This window comes from Strigops habroptila, chromosome 1 (genome assembly GCF_004027225.2).
Source record: "Strigops habroptila isolate Jane chromosome 1, bStrHab1.2.pri, whole genome shotgun sequence".
Lineage (NCBI taxonomy): Eukaryota > Metazoa > Chordata > Aves > Psittaciformes > Psittacidae > Strigops > Strigops habroptila.
This window is the reverse complement of record NC_044277.2, coordinates 152,003,111-152,018,606: the sequence shown is the minus strand read 5'-3', so window position 1 is coordinate 152,018,606 and position 15,496 is coordinate 152,003,111. Positions and strand designations below refer to the sequence as shown.

At 42.0% G+C, this 15,496-nt stretch overlaps 1 protein-coding gene across 3 annotated transcripts in view; it reads left to right on the top strand.

Moving 5' to 3' along the window:
- Window positions 1–15,496, top strand: part of PDE1C (phosphodiesterase 1C) — a 285,812-nt gene that overhangs the window by 50,174 nt on the left and 220,142 nt on the right. For all 3 annotated transcript variants that reach the window (XM_030492332.1, XM_030492321.1, XM_030492350.1), the window contains exons 2-3: window positions 2,572–2,622; window positions 8,639–8,810. In XM_030492332.1, coding sequence (XP_030348192.1) covers window positions 2,572–2,622; window positions 8,639–8,810 — 223 coding nt within the window. The remainder of the gene's footprint in view (window positions 1–2,571; window positions 2,623–8,638; window positions 8,811–15,496) is intronic.

Here is a 15,496-nt window from a genome sequence, read left to right as displayed (position 1 = left end):
CATTTACATGTATCATGTACATAGGTCTGTTAGTTCTTTGTCTCTCCAAAGATTCCGTTAAGACGACTGTGTGTGTGTGTATATGTATACACACACATATATATGCAGATTTTCCACAGTAAAAACTGCATCAAGTAAAACCTTCCAAGATTTTCATACAGACCAAACACAGACATGCTCTCTGCCTCTGATTCTTTCTCCTTTTGATTGCAGGGCTAAACGAACCTGACATCTCACCTCTCTGGTCCCAGGCAATTCCCAGGCAGCAGTTAGCTCACTGGTACCAGGAATATTGCTAGGCATGCAGGTTCAGCATCCCCAGTGCTCTCTGTCCTGCTCATTGCTTCGCTGTTCTGCCTGCACCTTTGCTCTGTATGTGTACCAGATGGATGGGTGTTACTCTATATGTGACACCATCTGATGTTTGGAAAGCGCTGACAACCGACAACAAACCTGTGCAGCCTGGAATTGGAAAAGGCTTGTTTCTGAGGGGGTTAAGGACACCTGTTGTGTTGGATGCTGCCAGTCTGGGAGCTGAGCTGCCCAAGCACAGATGCTGGGTACAGTGCTCTTGTTGCAGCATCCGGCTGGAGAGTGGCACAAAGGGGAAACCTTATGTGTACCTGAAGCCCCTGGCGATCAGGGAGTGCTATCTGCCACCAGAGTGGAGGATATACTCTAATAGTGCAGTTAAAAGGCCCTTAGCAGGCTCTTTCCTCGTTGATCTAAGAGTTCACTTGATACCCCAGTTTGAACATCAGTTCATGCTATGAATTTGCCCAGGTTCTGCTGTGATACAGAGAGGTACATAAGACCGCAAAAGGGACTAGCCCTGTAGGTGATCTCTCTGGTTACCCTGTTCAAGCCATCATCACTGAATTAAAGACAAAGCCTGGCTGCTTGACCTTTGCCTATTGGCTGTAGCAGTGTTTTCTGGCATGGTTTGTGATTTCACTGGGTCCAACTGTTTAGATCCCTGCCCCATGTGGGGTGCTGCTGCCTCTCCGCTATGCCATCACCTCATGCAGAGCCAGATTTGACTCAAACTATGCATGGCTCAGGACCTGCATAACTGTGCAGTCACTCCGATGTCTCTGCACACAATGTCCCGTGAGAGCTTATTTGGCTGGGGTTTGTGCTGCAGGTACCTGGGATGGACTCAAGCCAAGGAAGGGCGTCTTGTAGGACCAGAGGGACCTCAAAGCGCCCTCTCCCGCTAGTTCCCCAGGCTGATAAAGAGGCACCAGTGTTTTAAGGGCACCATCTACTGGCTAATGGGAGCAAAATGAAGCAGTGGTTTGTTAGATGTGTCTCTCCGTTCACTAAAGCGAGTGCTAGAGCCACCTTAATCACCAGGTAAAGATTGGAGACCAAGTGGGGAAAGCTGGAGTCACGCTAGATATGGGTCTTAAATAAAGCCAAACTTAAACCTACAACCTTAAGACTTGTCAGAAGAATTGAATTTCATCAAAAGTCTTTTCTGGCTTCAAAAGTCAGTTTGTTTAGTTAAATTAATTTGCTAGGAACCTGTGAGTCTTGGTTCTGGTCATATTTTGCATCCTTTGGAATTTCTTAGCTTGGTTGGTCTTGTCTCTAGAAAACAGCATTTTTAAAGAAAGCAAAGAATTGGTAAGGTTTCTGTGTGCACTTAGAATCACAGACTGGTTTGGGCTGGAAGGGACCTTAAAGCTCATCCAGTTCCAACCCCCTGACACTGGCGGGGACACCTTCCACTAGACCCAAGCCCTGTCCAACCTGGCCTCCTCCCTATGTGCCAATCAATGCTGTTCCTCATCATTATTCTAGCTACAAAAAAGAAATGGTAATTACGGATGGTAATTCCTCTTTCTGATAACACACTTTTTTCACCTGTAGTTTAATATTGTGAGAACCCCAAAGAGTTATTTATGCTCTTGACTGACTGCATGCTGCTGGGTCACAGAACTGTTGAGTTATGCCAGTATGAATCTGAGGCAGAAAAAGCAGGTTTTATAATGGGGTTGGTTTTATCCTCGGTGATATCTATATGCAGTTCCAAATGTCAGAATATTCCTTTGCGCAGATCCTTTAATTTCATTTAATTTGCTACTAAATGATTCTCTGGGCTTCCAAAATTGCTAGTGCATTTCTTTATTTAAGTGGAATAATCTTGCTTTTTTCTTGCTGTACTCACTAATTCAGATGGGAAAAATTACATTTTTTTTAGGACTTGGAAAAAAGTCCAACAAAAAATAGGATTTGTAAGGATATGACTGCAATCATATATTGCTATGTACCATTAAAGGCTAGTGCTTGAATGTTGGGCAATTATATGATTCAATTACTATGTGGGACAGGGCAATGTTTGCAGGTGCCCTCCTGACTCTGAAAGCCAAACTGAACCAACAGACAGACAAGCATGCAAAGTGATACATTTTGGTGGCATTAAACTATTATCTATGTGTGTGTATACCTGTACGTATATATCCAACTGCTGTTACTCTTTATATGCATGGGAATTGGTATTATCATTAATCTTAATGTAACATTTAAATGTAATGCTTTTTATTTCTCTGTATTTTCTCCTTTCAGTTGCAAATGAGACAGGTGACAAAAACGCACGACCTCTCTCCCGATTTGCCCGTAAGTAGCTTTTCTTATTTAAACTGCTTGATTTCTATATTTACTGTAGAAATAAACACATTTAATAAGTCTTCTAATTTCATATTCTGGCTGCCTTGTTATTGCAGTTCATTGTACTTATTTGGAAAAGTCAATTACAGAAATTGTCTTGTTGAACAGAGTTGATGCAAATTCAAAGAATGGAAGGCTTTCTGGCCTTACTGTTGTTGCAAAAATAAGAAGTTATAACAATGTAAGTGTCACAGAGTCAACTGAAGTTGACTGTAGTGGCCATAAAGAGGTTTGGGTCAAGCCTTTGAAGTAGCATACAAAAAATGGAATTAAACCTTACTGATAGCTCCTCCATCACTTTTTGCTTCACACAGCAAGGTTAGGAACTAAAGGTATTGCTTGGGATTTGAAATGAGTGACCCAAGGTTGAAGAAAACAAAGGGATGCAGCTGGTAATGTAGCACCAACTGGCCATGACTTTGACCATATGAATTACTAAAGATGCATGTAACTATGTAGGACTAAGGGCGAAGATAGGAAATCCTGTTCTTAATGCATGCACGGTTTCATGATGATTTGTGACCACTTAGCAGGGAAAAATCCCCTTCTCCGTAGTGGCATTTGCCATCATCATGGGTGGCGCAGATCAAAACATCACATCTATGGTGCAGTGTTTCACACGGTCACAGGATGGCACTCTGAGCATGCCATACCTCACATAGGTAGCTAAGGTGCGTAATGTAGCAGGAACTTCTGTGGCTATGAAATCTCTTGCATGCCGTGAATTACAGTGTGATGGAGCAGAGTGGAGACGTCTGAGAGAAAATTGTACTGTCATTCCTTATTTAGGGTTTATTTTCCTTCATGTTGTAGACGGTAAAGTGTGAAAAGGGGCTGGTCCTGACTGGTTCAAGCCTGAAAATTCATATGGCAAAGGAAATCACAGAGGATAAAAATGTAAATATAAATGCAAACAGTTTCGAGTTCATTATCACCAGCTTTTTGTCCGTTATGGTGCCTGAATACTAGGTACAGAGTTAGAAGATTCAGCCAAAGTACTGTTTATTCCTGGATATTTGGGTTACAAGGCCTTCATGCTGCAATACTGCCTGACAAGTAGGTCAAGCATAATGTCATGACATTTGAAACTGAGCTGGCTTTCCAGTTCTGATTCTGACATCCGTAAGAACTTGATTTTTGGTGAATGTGTATAGGGTGCAGCTCTGAGACCCTGGAAAAACCAGGGTCTGTTCCTGCTTGATAATCTTGACTCTCAACCAGGCAGCCAAGCCTTATTTGCAGAGTTAGGGGTGCCTGGCATTACGTGGAAGAGAGCAGACTGGTGGATGGCTATCAGCTGAATGAAAGCACAGGAAACCCCCTTGTAAGGCCTTATCGTATGACCCAGTCCTGCATGGGATTAAGTGTGGAGGTGAGATCAAGGCTGTTTGAGAGTAACAGAAATGCAATGCAGAGAGGAACACTTAGATAAGCCTGGTTGGGAAACAGTCACAGAGGCATAACGTATGGATGAAGGGAGATAATTCAAAGTGTAAACCAGACCTTCACTGTTAGGAGTTAAATTTAGTGATCTAGGAGTCAGGTTAAGGATTTAATGATCCAGCTGATTTCTCATAGGGTATCATTAATGATGACTGTACAGTCATGAGCAGTATAAGGTGACAACTCTGTGGGAATGGGAAGGAAAATTAGAATGGGAACTGTGTTATGGAAAGGAGAGAAATGTCTGAGGCATGTGCTGTGCTAACATGATGCCCAAATGTATGCTGAGAGTACTATAACCTACTCTACCACACCATGTTTCATTGATCAAACAGCGGAGTGCAGATCGAGCATTCAGAAACATCCTGACTGAGTGGCAGGAAAAGCTGCAGCATTTGAGGACAAGGATTCAAGCAGTAACTGAAGTCACAGAGGATTACTGTTGTTATCCTTGCATCTGAGTCACAAACCAGAGACTGGGTATCTCCCTGGATTGTGCCTTTTGCATTTACTTGAATGATTAATTCAGAGGTAATTATCAACTTTGTCTTCACAACAGAGAGCAGGATTTTCATTGCTCTGTAACAGCTGCCCTTTCCTATTAAACTCAATAGTAAAACCTTCAGAGATTTCAGTGGAATCCCAGCTGGGGTGTCATTGAACACTTAACAAACCATATCCATTTTGGCTGACCTTATTTATCTGTGCATGCAACCAGACACAGGATAACCTACTGAAACCCACATGAGCCTTGGCCATCCTGACTGTTGTCTGCAGCTTTCTGGAGCATATAGTTGTTTCCCCTTTAGTTCATGCACAAGGAGAGAAAGGCTGTGGTGTTGTTAAGTGAGGCAATGGGAATGGTAGTTGTATAGTTATCGGTGGCTTGCAGCATAACAATATGTGCAGGCTGTATGATGAAGGTATTTGAACACCTACTCACAGATTCTTTAAGCAGAGTTCTGCTTCCTAAATTATAACACCTATACCTATTTTGCTTTTGCCTCTAACTCAGCTTTAATCATCTTTGACAGTAAAATCAGGGAGAAGCATTTTTGCAGATGTTTACACCTATTCATAAGGATTTGAAATTAAAATTAAATGTTATTGATTCCAATGTTAGGGTGACCCAATCTCCTGTACTCCTAAATGGCAAATTCTAGTCCATTTAGGAGACTTTGAATTTAGGAGGTTACTCCTGCCTTTAGCATCAGTTAATGTGCCTGGTATCTCACTATGTCATCTTGCCACGAGTACCACAGTGCCATCAGTCTTTGTGGAGATGTAAATTCATCAGTCTTTTAGCATTTCAGGCAGCTAGAAGCTCCTGGCTGGTGTCAGCTCAGGCAGGCCTGGTAAGTAAAACAATTATTTGCCTAATTCCCCTCAGCTGAGCATAGCTGAGGGCAGGCTGAACACTGATTAGGTAGGCATGGCACTTCATTGCTCTTGTGAAATTGGTTAATTCATGTCAGTTGGCTGATTTGCTGCTGTTGATCTTCGTAAGAGCCAAGTAGGTCTGTGCCTACAGCCTAGGTGGATGGATACCCAGTCTGGAGGAAAAGGTATGGGTGTAGGTGCAGAGAACATAGGATAACAGCTGTATGTGCTGAAAAAGTGTTTGATTTTCTTGCATTGTTTTTGTTTAAAGAAAAAAGAAAGGAAAAAAAGGTTCCATATGAGTGATTATATGTTTTTCAGTGGCAATTAGTTAACCTGCCACTGTTGGTTTTCAGTGGAAGTGCAAACAGTGAGCTACTTGTATCTAGTAAGTGTAGAGAAAGCCTAGGGTGTCTTTTTCCTGGACCATGGAGTCATCCTGTGCATGACAAGCTGGAGGGCTTGTGGAATAAAAGAAAGCATAGAGCTGAGGAAATAGGGAGGAGGTGGTGGTTTAGGAAGCTCAGCAGATTCCTTGCAGTGATTGCAGGGGAAAATCTCACCATTTGAAATGGCTTCAGAGAGCCTCTTTTCAACACAATATGATTTTAATAGCACTCAGCAGCTTGTTCCTATGAGTGTTGATATCCTGCTCTCCTGCTTTAGTGTACAGCGTACATGGCTGGTTGACAACTGATTTTTCTTTCTTGATGGGTAAACTTCTGTTTCCAGAAGTTTGAAGAGCGCTGAGCACTCTTCAAAAGAAATGGTCCCCTCAACATTTTGTAGGGAATCACAATCTTTTTGGCTCTATCACAAGTGGCTGATATGGTCAGATAACTTAAAACTCTTACGCTTTTTATACTTCCCCTTAGAGAATTGGAAAACAAATGCTTACCTTCTCAAGTAAAATTAAGAAACTTTGGGAAATTTGGGTGGTGGTCTAAAGGACAAAGCTCACCATGATCTGGCAGTGTGTGCTTGCAGCCCAACTGTGTGCTGTGCTACTCTGCTCTCATGAGACCCCCCCTGCAATCCTGTGTCCAGCTCTGGGGCAACAGCACAAGAGGGATGTAGAGCTGCTGGAGTGAGGCCACAGGAGGCCATGAAGATGCTCTGAGGGCTGGAGCAGCTCTGCTCTGGAGCCAGGCTGAGAGAGCTGGGCTGGGGCAGCCTGGGGAAGAGAAGGCTCCTTAAGGGGAGACCTTAGGGCAGCTCCAGTGCCTAAAGGGGCTGCAGGAAACCTGGAGGGGGGACGTTTTACCACGACATGCAGTTGCCCAGAGAAGCTGTGGCTGCCCCATCCCTGGCAGTGTTCAAGGCCAGGTTGGACACAGGGGCTTGGAGCAACCCGCTCTAGTGGAAGGTGTCCCTGCCCGTGGCCGGGGGTTGGAACTGGGTGATGTTTGAGGTCCCTTCCAGCCCAAACCAGTCTGAGATTCTGTTGCCGTAACATCTCAAGTCCTTGAATGATAAAGATGTATTGCTGTTGCATGGATTTCTGCAGCTGTTGCATAGATGTTACTTGGCTTTGGAATAGCGGGTATGACAAGAAATTTTTCTAGCTGTTGCCTAGCTGTCACAGAACTCAGGACAGGATGTCAAGGCTACCTGTAGATCTGGGTAAACACTGTTGTTGCATGTTAAATAGCTGCTGTCAATTAAAAGCAGAGAAGCCTATGATAATGGAGCTTTCCTGATTAGCTGTGAAATAGTCTGAAAATTATTTTGGAATGGAGGAGATAGGTGAGCATCTTCCGGATCTTCTGACTTTGCACTATTTAGGCAATGTGAAAACAAGGCATTTAGGACAACCAGCAAAATAAGGCTGCCATCACCTGTCTGTAACATCAGCATCAACAGGATCAGAAGTATCAGCTCCTCACAGAGTAGTTCCTCATGACATATTCTCAGGAGACATTGCATAACAGCTCTTCTATTTGACTTCCTCTTATGTACTTAGTGTGTGCTGCACCAAAAGTCAACCTTATTAATCCATGCGTTTGGTCTACTACTTGCTTGTTAGTTGTCTCTGTTGGATAATTAAGTTTGAATGCTGGGAAAATAATTGAAAATCTTATCTGTGCAGTGTCTTATAAAAATCAATTGCAGGCTACAGAAATATCCCATTCATCAGATTTATACCCTCCTCCCCCTTTTTGTATATTGATAAAAAGCTCATGAAGAATGCCTACTAACAGAGCTAGTATGTCTCATTACTTTGGAATCCAGTAAGATTAATGCTTGCTGCACCTCTGTTGTGGGAAGTCTGTTAATTGAAATGATCAGTATTTCAGTACTGAGCTGCTCATCTCAGGATCTATGAACTCACCCATGTGTATTCTATAATATAATGCTCTAAAGTGAGAATGTGCCACAGGTGTTCAGTGCAGTATGGTCACTGGGATTTTCAGAACTGCCTCATTTACTCAGAACCTATTGGAAATTGTTGAAAATCTGAAACAGATACATCAGTTCTATGAAATAAGACACATATTCCCTTCCCCAAAAGCGGGGAGGAGATGTGACTGAAGGATGCTAATTGTACTCTGTCAGTGGAACTAGACTTACAGGTGAGGATGGGTTCTCTGGATGATGTGCAAGAGGCAGCTGGTGACACTTAGAAATAAATGTAAAAAAGGTCATCCAGAGAAATATTTTGGCATTTGGATGTCTACTGAGAGCAGTTGAGGCTTCAACAGAAGTATGTTTTCAGTCCTTCAGCGATATCTTTGTAATTTAACCACTATTAACTCTAGTCTAAGAAAATCAATGATTAATAAATATTGTGTTGATTTAGTACTTTGGTTTTTGATCAGCTCTTTGGCTTACAATGCAACCACATCAATACATGCTAAGCTATAATATAAGTGTAATGTGGAGAGGATGTTTTTTTATTGAGATGTGAAAACTCCATATTCTGTAATCAAATCTGTTTATGCGAAGCAATACAGTCTTGGATTTGGAATGACCTGAACATTGGTGCTGGCTTCCACTTTCAGTTTTATTTCAGGCTTTCGGGCTTAATCCCAAACTGTAGTGATGCAAAGGCAAAAAGATAAGACCATCTCTGTTTTCCTGACTGCTGAGAGACTGATGATAGGCCTATGAATTTATTTTCCTTCTCACCCTGTTTTTGCAGGTTCTAAATCACAAAACTGCTTGTGGAACACCATTATCGATGGGCTGACCGGCAACCTCAAGGAAAGGCCAAAGCCGACCATCATCAATGACCCAAGACCTCCTGAAGAAATCTTAGCGGATGAACTACCACCAGTGGACAGTCCCGAGGCATTGGTGAAAACATCTTTCAGGTCTGACTGATACAAGTTTACTTTGTTTATCCTCAAGAGGTTATTGTTGTAAGATTAACTCTTCAGTGTGCGTTTGGTAGGGGAAATAGATACTAAAGGATTCTGCCATGCTGCGTATCTTTGTGCTGAACAAGAGTGAAAGAAAGAGGTTTGTAAGTGATACTGGCTGGACTCATCTTTGATTAGCCTTCTTAGAAGATTATGGGCTAGACACATATGAAGTCTGTGTAGCTAGCCAAAGTTGTCAACAAACAGCTCGTTATATCAAGATGTCTTTGAAGGTTGGTATTGTTTCATTTGAAAGTGGTTTAGTGATGAACAGTTGCACTTTAGATCTGATGATGTGCTTTATTGATGCAAGGGAAAGCTAAAACTTCTGTTGATGTAATGTCTCAAGAACAGTCTAGCATTAATTTATTCTGTCAAGGAGAAGGGTTCTGGCCAGGGGCTTGCAAGCAAGTGATTGCTGGTGTTGTAAAGTGTGTGATATATCTATTGCTGGGTTTTTTCTTGTTTATTTAATCGTGTGGATGTACAGTTGTCAAATGTTTCTTGGAGGCATGTTTTCTGAAAACAATTTTCTCAGAATGAGGTAGAAAAGAGAAGCTGTGTGCATGCAGTGAATCCTTGACCTTAATGTGGAAACTGGTGTGCTAGCAAAAGCATAGTGAGTGGCAGAATTGATTTCTTTTCCAACTGGTTTTGGGCTTTGTTGTTCTGGTTGAAAAATCATGCTCTGTTTTCTTTTATACTAAATGCACATGTGTGCAAGTGTAAAATGGGGTTTGCTTTGGATAAATTTCTCTGACTACAGTGATTTTTGCTTTTACCTCAGTCTGTCATTCTTATTTCAGTCTTCATATAATCATTATTTTGAAGGTACTTATTTAAGTCATTTTATTGGATAGTAATTTAAGATACTTTGTTTATACTGCTTGACATTTAAAAACATATTAACCAGAAAGTGTGTTTATGTCAGTCTGTGTAAATAAATCTTGTAATTCCATAGTGTATTTTCATTCTTTAATGTTTCCATTGAAATGATTCAGCACAAGTGTTTCAGAACCTGGATCCTCCTTTTATGATGACCTGTGGTATTTGATGGCTTTTGAACACTTTGTGTCTCTGATATTTAAAATCTGTAATTTCAAGAGATCTAACTTTTCTTCAGCTTTCATTTCTCATAACAAATTCTGGGGAGCAGCAATCCTTACATTGCTATCATCAAGGTAATTTCAACCATTTTATATGACAAAATAATGTCACAGTGTTCCAAATGGCATGATTTGATTATGTGAGTAGGGGTGACTCTTGGAAGAAGTGAGCTTGTATATGGTATAAGAACTGATCAGTTGGAAAATGTAATGTAGCAAAACAGTTTTGTTAATATGGTTTAAAAGGCTTAAACATAACAGAACCTTTGTATTTCATCAGCATAGGCATTACTGTATGATATGGCATTTTGGGGGGGCTTTTATAAATGGAAATCCAAACAAATTGTCATTACAGAGTAAATTGTAACTGTCTAGTTTTATAAAGAAAGGAAGTCCCGTATGTGTTTGAGCTATGCAGAGGAGTGGAAGGTAAGAGAGTACATTGCAATTATTGTCTGAAGACATTGGAAAATGAAAACACTGCAGTGTTTTTATTCAGTTTGGGATCTTGTTGTTATCATGGTGCTGACTGGGGTTTAGGAGGCAGTAGCATCTTTTGTACCATGGGTTGCATGTTTGGTTCATCAGGGTCTTTTGTGGGTCGTGACCTTCAACTGCTTCTTTGACAGAGTGAGACTGGCGTGTCTGAGTGCCAGAGGTTGCCTGGTTGTGCTTTCCTTGTTTACCAGACACCAGTGGAAGATCTTGCTACTCTGCTGCCTTTTGGGGTATGAAACGGGCTTTACAAGTTGACCAGTCAAGCATGCCTTCATTGGGAATCTGGCGGCTGAATCTCAGAGGATGTGGGGGCCAGTGCTGGCCTTGTATGAACTGATTTTACACGGAGAAGAACCAGGCCTTGTTTTTGAACATGACTGCTATGAAAACTGTAAAACGCAGCGACTCCCTTACTACTTGTGATTCACCGCTGTTAGAGCAGTGTGTGGCAATACGATCCCTTTCATGCATAGTTAAAAAGAAAATGTCTCTCCAGTGTCAAATGAGTCACACTTCCTTCTGATTGCAGATCTTTTTATGTGAATACACATAAGCAGCATGAAATCCCGGTCGCCACCTCTTATATTAGCTCTTATTTTCTCCTGTGCAGTACTTACTGTTCTGTAGCTTGGAAAATTAGGAAGAGATCAATGTCTGATTTTGTTCAGCATCGAGATATGAGCTTGAAACACATGTAAACATAAAAGGAGGAATGTGGTTATTTCAGTCATTTCAGACATGCTTTTCTTGCAATAATAATCCATCTTTAAGTTGTGAAGCAACAGCCAAATGATGCCAACCCCTTCTCTACACCCCAACTAAGTGTAGTGCATGATCTCTCCGTAATTAAGAAGTGTCCTGATACACCTATTATATTTTTCTTATACAATTATTCTTCTTATACAGTTTTTGTATTGTATATATCCAGTATATATAATAGGAGTGCCAGTGCTGGGGTAGTGGTTGGACTTGATGATCTTGAAGGTGTTTTCCAACCTGGTTGAATCTATGATTTCTTCTAGACTCATTTGTTCTAGATGTACAGGAGAGATGGAGTTTTATTTTGAGTCTGGAGGCCTGGAACACTGCATTGGGGTGTATGACTGTGGTGGTGCTTATGCGATGTAGTGGCTGCACTGGGTCTTGTGGTAGGAGGGATTCCATGGTACAAGGTGACTGAGATGTTCAGGGAAGAATGCAGATGCTCATCTGAGACCTCCCATCCTGGTCCAGGGCCAGGGAGCCAGAAAGGCAGTTCCTTCAAGGTCAGAGTGTTTTTAAGCTCAAGATTTGCATGGCTTCTTAATTTCTGAAACCTTTTGAAATATTTCCAGCTTTTAGCTTGAGGCTGGTAACACCCATGCTTACCTTAATAGCTGCTTTTCCTCTGCCAGCTGCAAAGTTTCCTTATTTTTCCAAGGACAGTTTGCTTTGCTTTCCTTATCTGCTTCTGTTCTGCTTTGGGAGTCTTAAATCATGCTGGCAGCTAATCTTCCTAGTTTAGTCGTGTGTGATGTAAACCCTTGCTCATGCCAACGACCGGCCACTTGGTCTACAAGATAGAGGGGATACTGCAGTGCTCCAAATGCAAAAACCTCAGTCACAGCAGCATGTGCTGGGAGTCAGCCCATGCATCTCCATCATGTGTGGGTCAAGGTGGCATCAATGGGAATAAGGGGTACAAGCCACCTTTTCTCCTACTTTGTCTGAGTCATTGCAAGAGCCCCAAGAGCCCATCTCTAGTCACATGGCAGAGAGAGACCTGCAGGACTCCTCCTTTACCACCTCTCAAGTTTTGGCACTCTCTGGGCAGCACCAAAGCTCAGCCGCAGCTACCTAAGCTAGTATGTGAGGTCTGAAAGTCAGAGAGGGAGGTGAGCAGTCTCTGAAAACCACCCTTTTCAACATCTTTCTCAATCCAGACTTATTATAAGACACTTTACTTGCATTAAACTTAAATTCATCTGTGTTTTATTCAAGCCTGTTGCTTATTCCTGTTATTTATTGATACTCAATGCGATAAATAAGTAGTGAAATGTGTTCTGTTCATTAAGGAAATGGGCTCCCACATAATTTGTCTCTCTTCTCTCTTTTAATTGTGCCTCCCTTCTGGGTGCATGCTATGCTTTGTGAGAGCTATGAGCTCATTTCTTGGTAGATGGAGATTTATGAGTCAGAGGGGGGATGACCAGAGGAGGAAGATTTATACCAGTTACTGTTCAAAGGCTGGATTCTCTCTCTCTGCATATATCCACATGGGTCCAAGGGGAAGGTGTTTTTTCAGGCAGTTGAAAGAGAAATGGACTTCTCTCCCACTTTTCTTTTTTTTGGATATCACAGTGTTCTTGTTCTTCACAGGATAGATGTATTATTAATGGCAGGCAAACCCAGCAACTCTGTCCCTGTAAAATACCAGTTGAAAGACCCAAGCTGAGAAATTCACGTGGACTGTGGGTGTCCTAACAGAGCTGTGCCTCTGAAAGGCAGGGAAAAAACCCACTTCCCAAACGGGAATGAACTTGCACTGAAGATCCATGCGTAAGCAAGGTCCAGGTAGTAAAGAAGTCCTGCTTTGAGGACTGACCAGTGCCTGTCCTTGACCACGCTTCTCTGCCTGACGTATGTCATCTGAACCTTGTGCCATAATGACCTTTGAGCATTTGTTCTGCAGCTGTGCAAGGCTTCCAGTCCTGGCTTTGTAAGCATACACGTCACCCCAGTTCTTGGCACAGACTGCGTCAGCCCCCACCACACGCAGTGGGTGGACATGGCTTTTAATCCAAAAGTGGCATACCTGTACAACCATGTGAGTCTCAGATGTCTGTGCAGTTCTCTTGTGGGTGGACAAGACTGTTCCAGGGGCTGTGATCAATTGCTTTGCTTGCTGAAGATGCCAGCCCAGTCTTCCCTGCAGGTTTACAGAAGAAACTGGATGTGGGCAGAGGGTTGTATATAGGAAAATAGATTAATTTAAAGATAGTCTGCCTGGTAAAGAAGCGTTTAACAATGCACTGTTTAGATATCTATCTCCACATGAGAGATTAATTGCCTCTGTATGCTAATACCAAACTGGAATGCCTTGCAATTCCCATTGACATAATTTTCCTAAGGAAAACTGGCTATCCTTTTCCTAAGGAAATTGCTGTTTGTCTCTCAGTCAGCCTTCCTATTAACTTCTTAAACATAGCTGAACTTGATCAGTAGCTTAACAGAATGGTAGAAGTCTCAAAGGTACTTAGTTCCCACATAATGAAAACTGATGGTAGGATAAGAAGGGATCTCACGGAAAGAATGGACAGGAGAGAGAAAAGCTGTTAAACCCATCATGTTTTTTCTAAGCACATGCAGAGATTTCCTGGTGTGAAATGACTCTCATGGAGTGTCAGCAAATGGGGAGGAACAGCTGCGTTTTCAGGCAAAATAGCACTGGAAAGGGGCTAGTGGCTGCCTGGCTTGTTCCTCCAGCCTGTGGTCTATACTTGAAGGGCACTTGGGAGGAGGGCAAGCAGGCTCTGGAACAGATCTATTGTGCTGACAGTTTGTGCATGTCCTGTGGGCTGCAAGTTGCTCATCCTGTTGCTAAATTAAGACTTGTCATGGTATATATTTCATTCCCAATGAGAAAATGGGGTAGTGGCTTTCTTACTCTTGGGAGTCCGAGAGACTGTGATGAGTGGAGATAGAAGTCTTTGAGTAGTCAATTGCTGGAGCTTTATCTGGAGTTCTTTAATTTGCATAAGCAAGACACATTAAAAAGGCACTCAAAGGAAACTCCTGTATAGTTCTGTCTACTTTTAAATGGCTGGTGGAGGGCAAAATGGTATGTTACACTGTTTTCCTAAAGGATGTGGTAAAGTATGCTCTAGATCCGATCCAATCAGGGACAGTTTTGATTTGGTTTTGAGACCACAAAACCTGCAAGTAAGAGTTCAGGAATATTTTGAAGTGAATGACAGCAACATCAATTATGAAATTACCCCAAATAATCTTAAGGCTGATGGATAAGAGCTTAAGCTTCATTAATGTCCTGCATTTCTTCTTAATGTGAAGAGCTTTGAAGGAGGAAGAGAAAGGGTTGCTTAGCTCCAATTAATTGAGTACAAGAGTCAGATCTGGAGAGAGAACTGTATTCTGTCTTGGGAAAGTACTGGCCATTTATGCATTGAAATACACATTTCAGAATGATTTGTTTATTTAATGAAACCCAGGAAAGAATCTAGGCTAAACATTTACCTGGGATACATTGGAAATCCCCATACCCGTTACACTTGTCACCCACCCAATGGATCAAATTGTCGATGCCCATGGGTATGGTGTTACCATCAGGCTCTAGGTTCTTGGTGTCCCCAGTTGGCACCCCCTGCTTTCTGTATCTATCTGTTGACTTTGTGGTCTCCAATGGAGGTTTTGGCCAGTTTTCCTTCTCATGCAAAATGATTTTTGGTAACAGCTGTATTTTGCTGGAAATTCTTTTGCCAAAAACTCCCAGCCCAGCCTACCAGTGTGCTGAGAGACATACAGCAACATCTAGGTTAGTAAAGCTGCTGCCAACTGTCAACACCCCTTACCCACAGAACTTGCTAATGGCTGATCTTTCTCTGGTTTTTGCATGTTAAGCTGCCTGCTGGCAATTTCTAAAAGCTCTTTTATGTAACAGAAAGGTCTCATTTGGAAGTTCACGCACTATCCATCTGAGTACTCAGCACTCCCTGATGTCAGAGTCACGGTGTCTGTGGTTTGCAGATTGGGACATTTATTTTTAGTTCCAATAATTTTTGGATCTGAATCTACTGAAGTCTTCACAGCAAGATTGCTGAAACTATCATGTGTTCCTTGGTTTCCATCTGAACTTTAGAAATCGATCTAAACTTTATAAATTGATTCAGGTTACTTTGAAACCCAGCCTATAGTCTAAATTTGCTGCCAATGCATTTCTTACTGGCAAAAAGCAATTTCCTGTTGTCTTTTAGTGGAAAGATCTTCATGTTGAGGTGTGGAAATTGATCCAGAAAGATGGGCTTTCGGTCCCTGCTT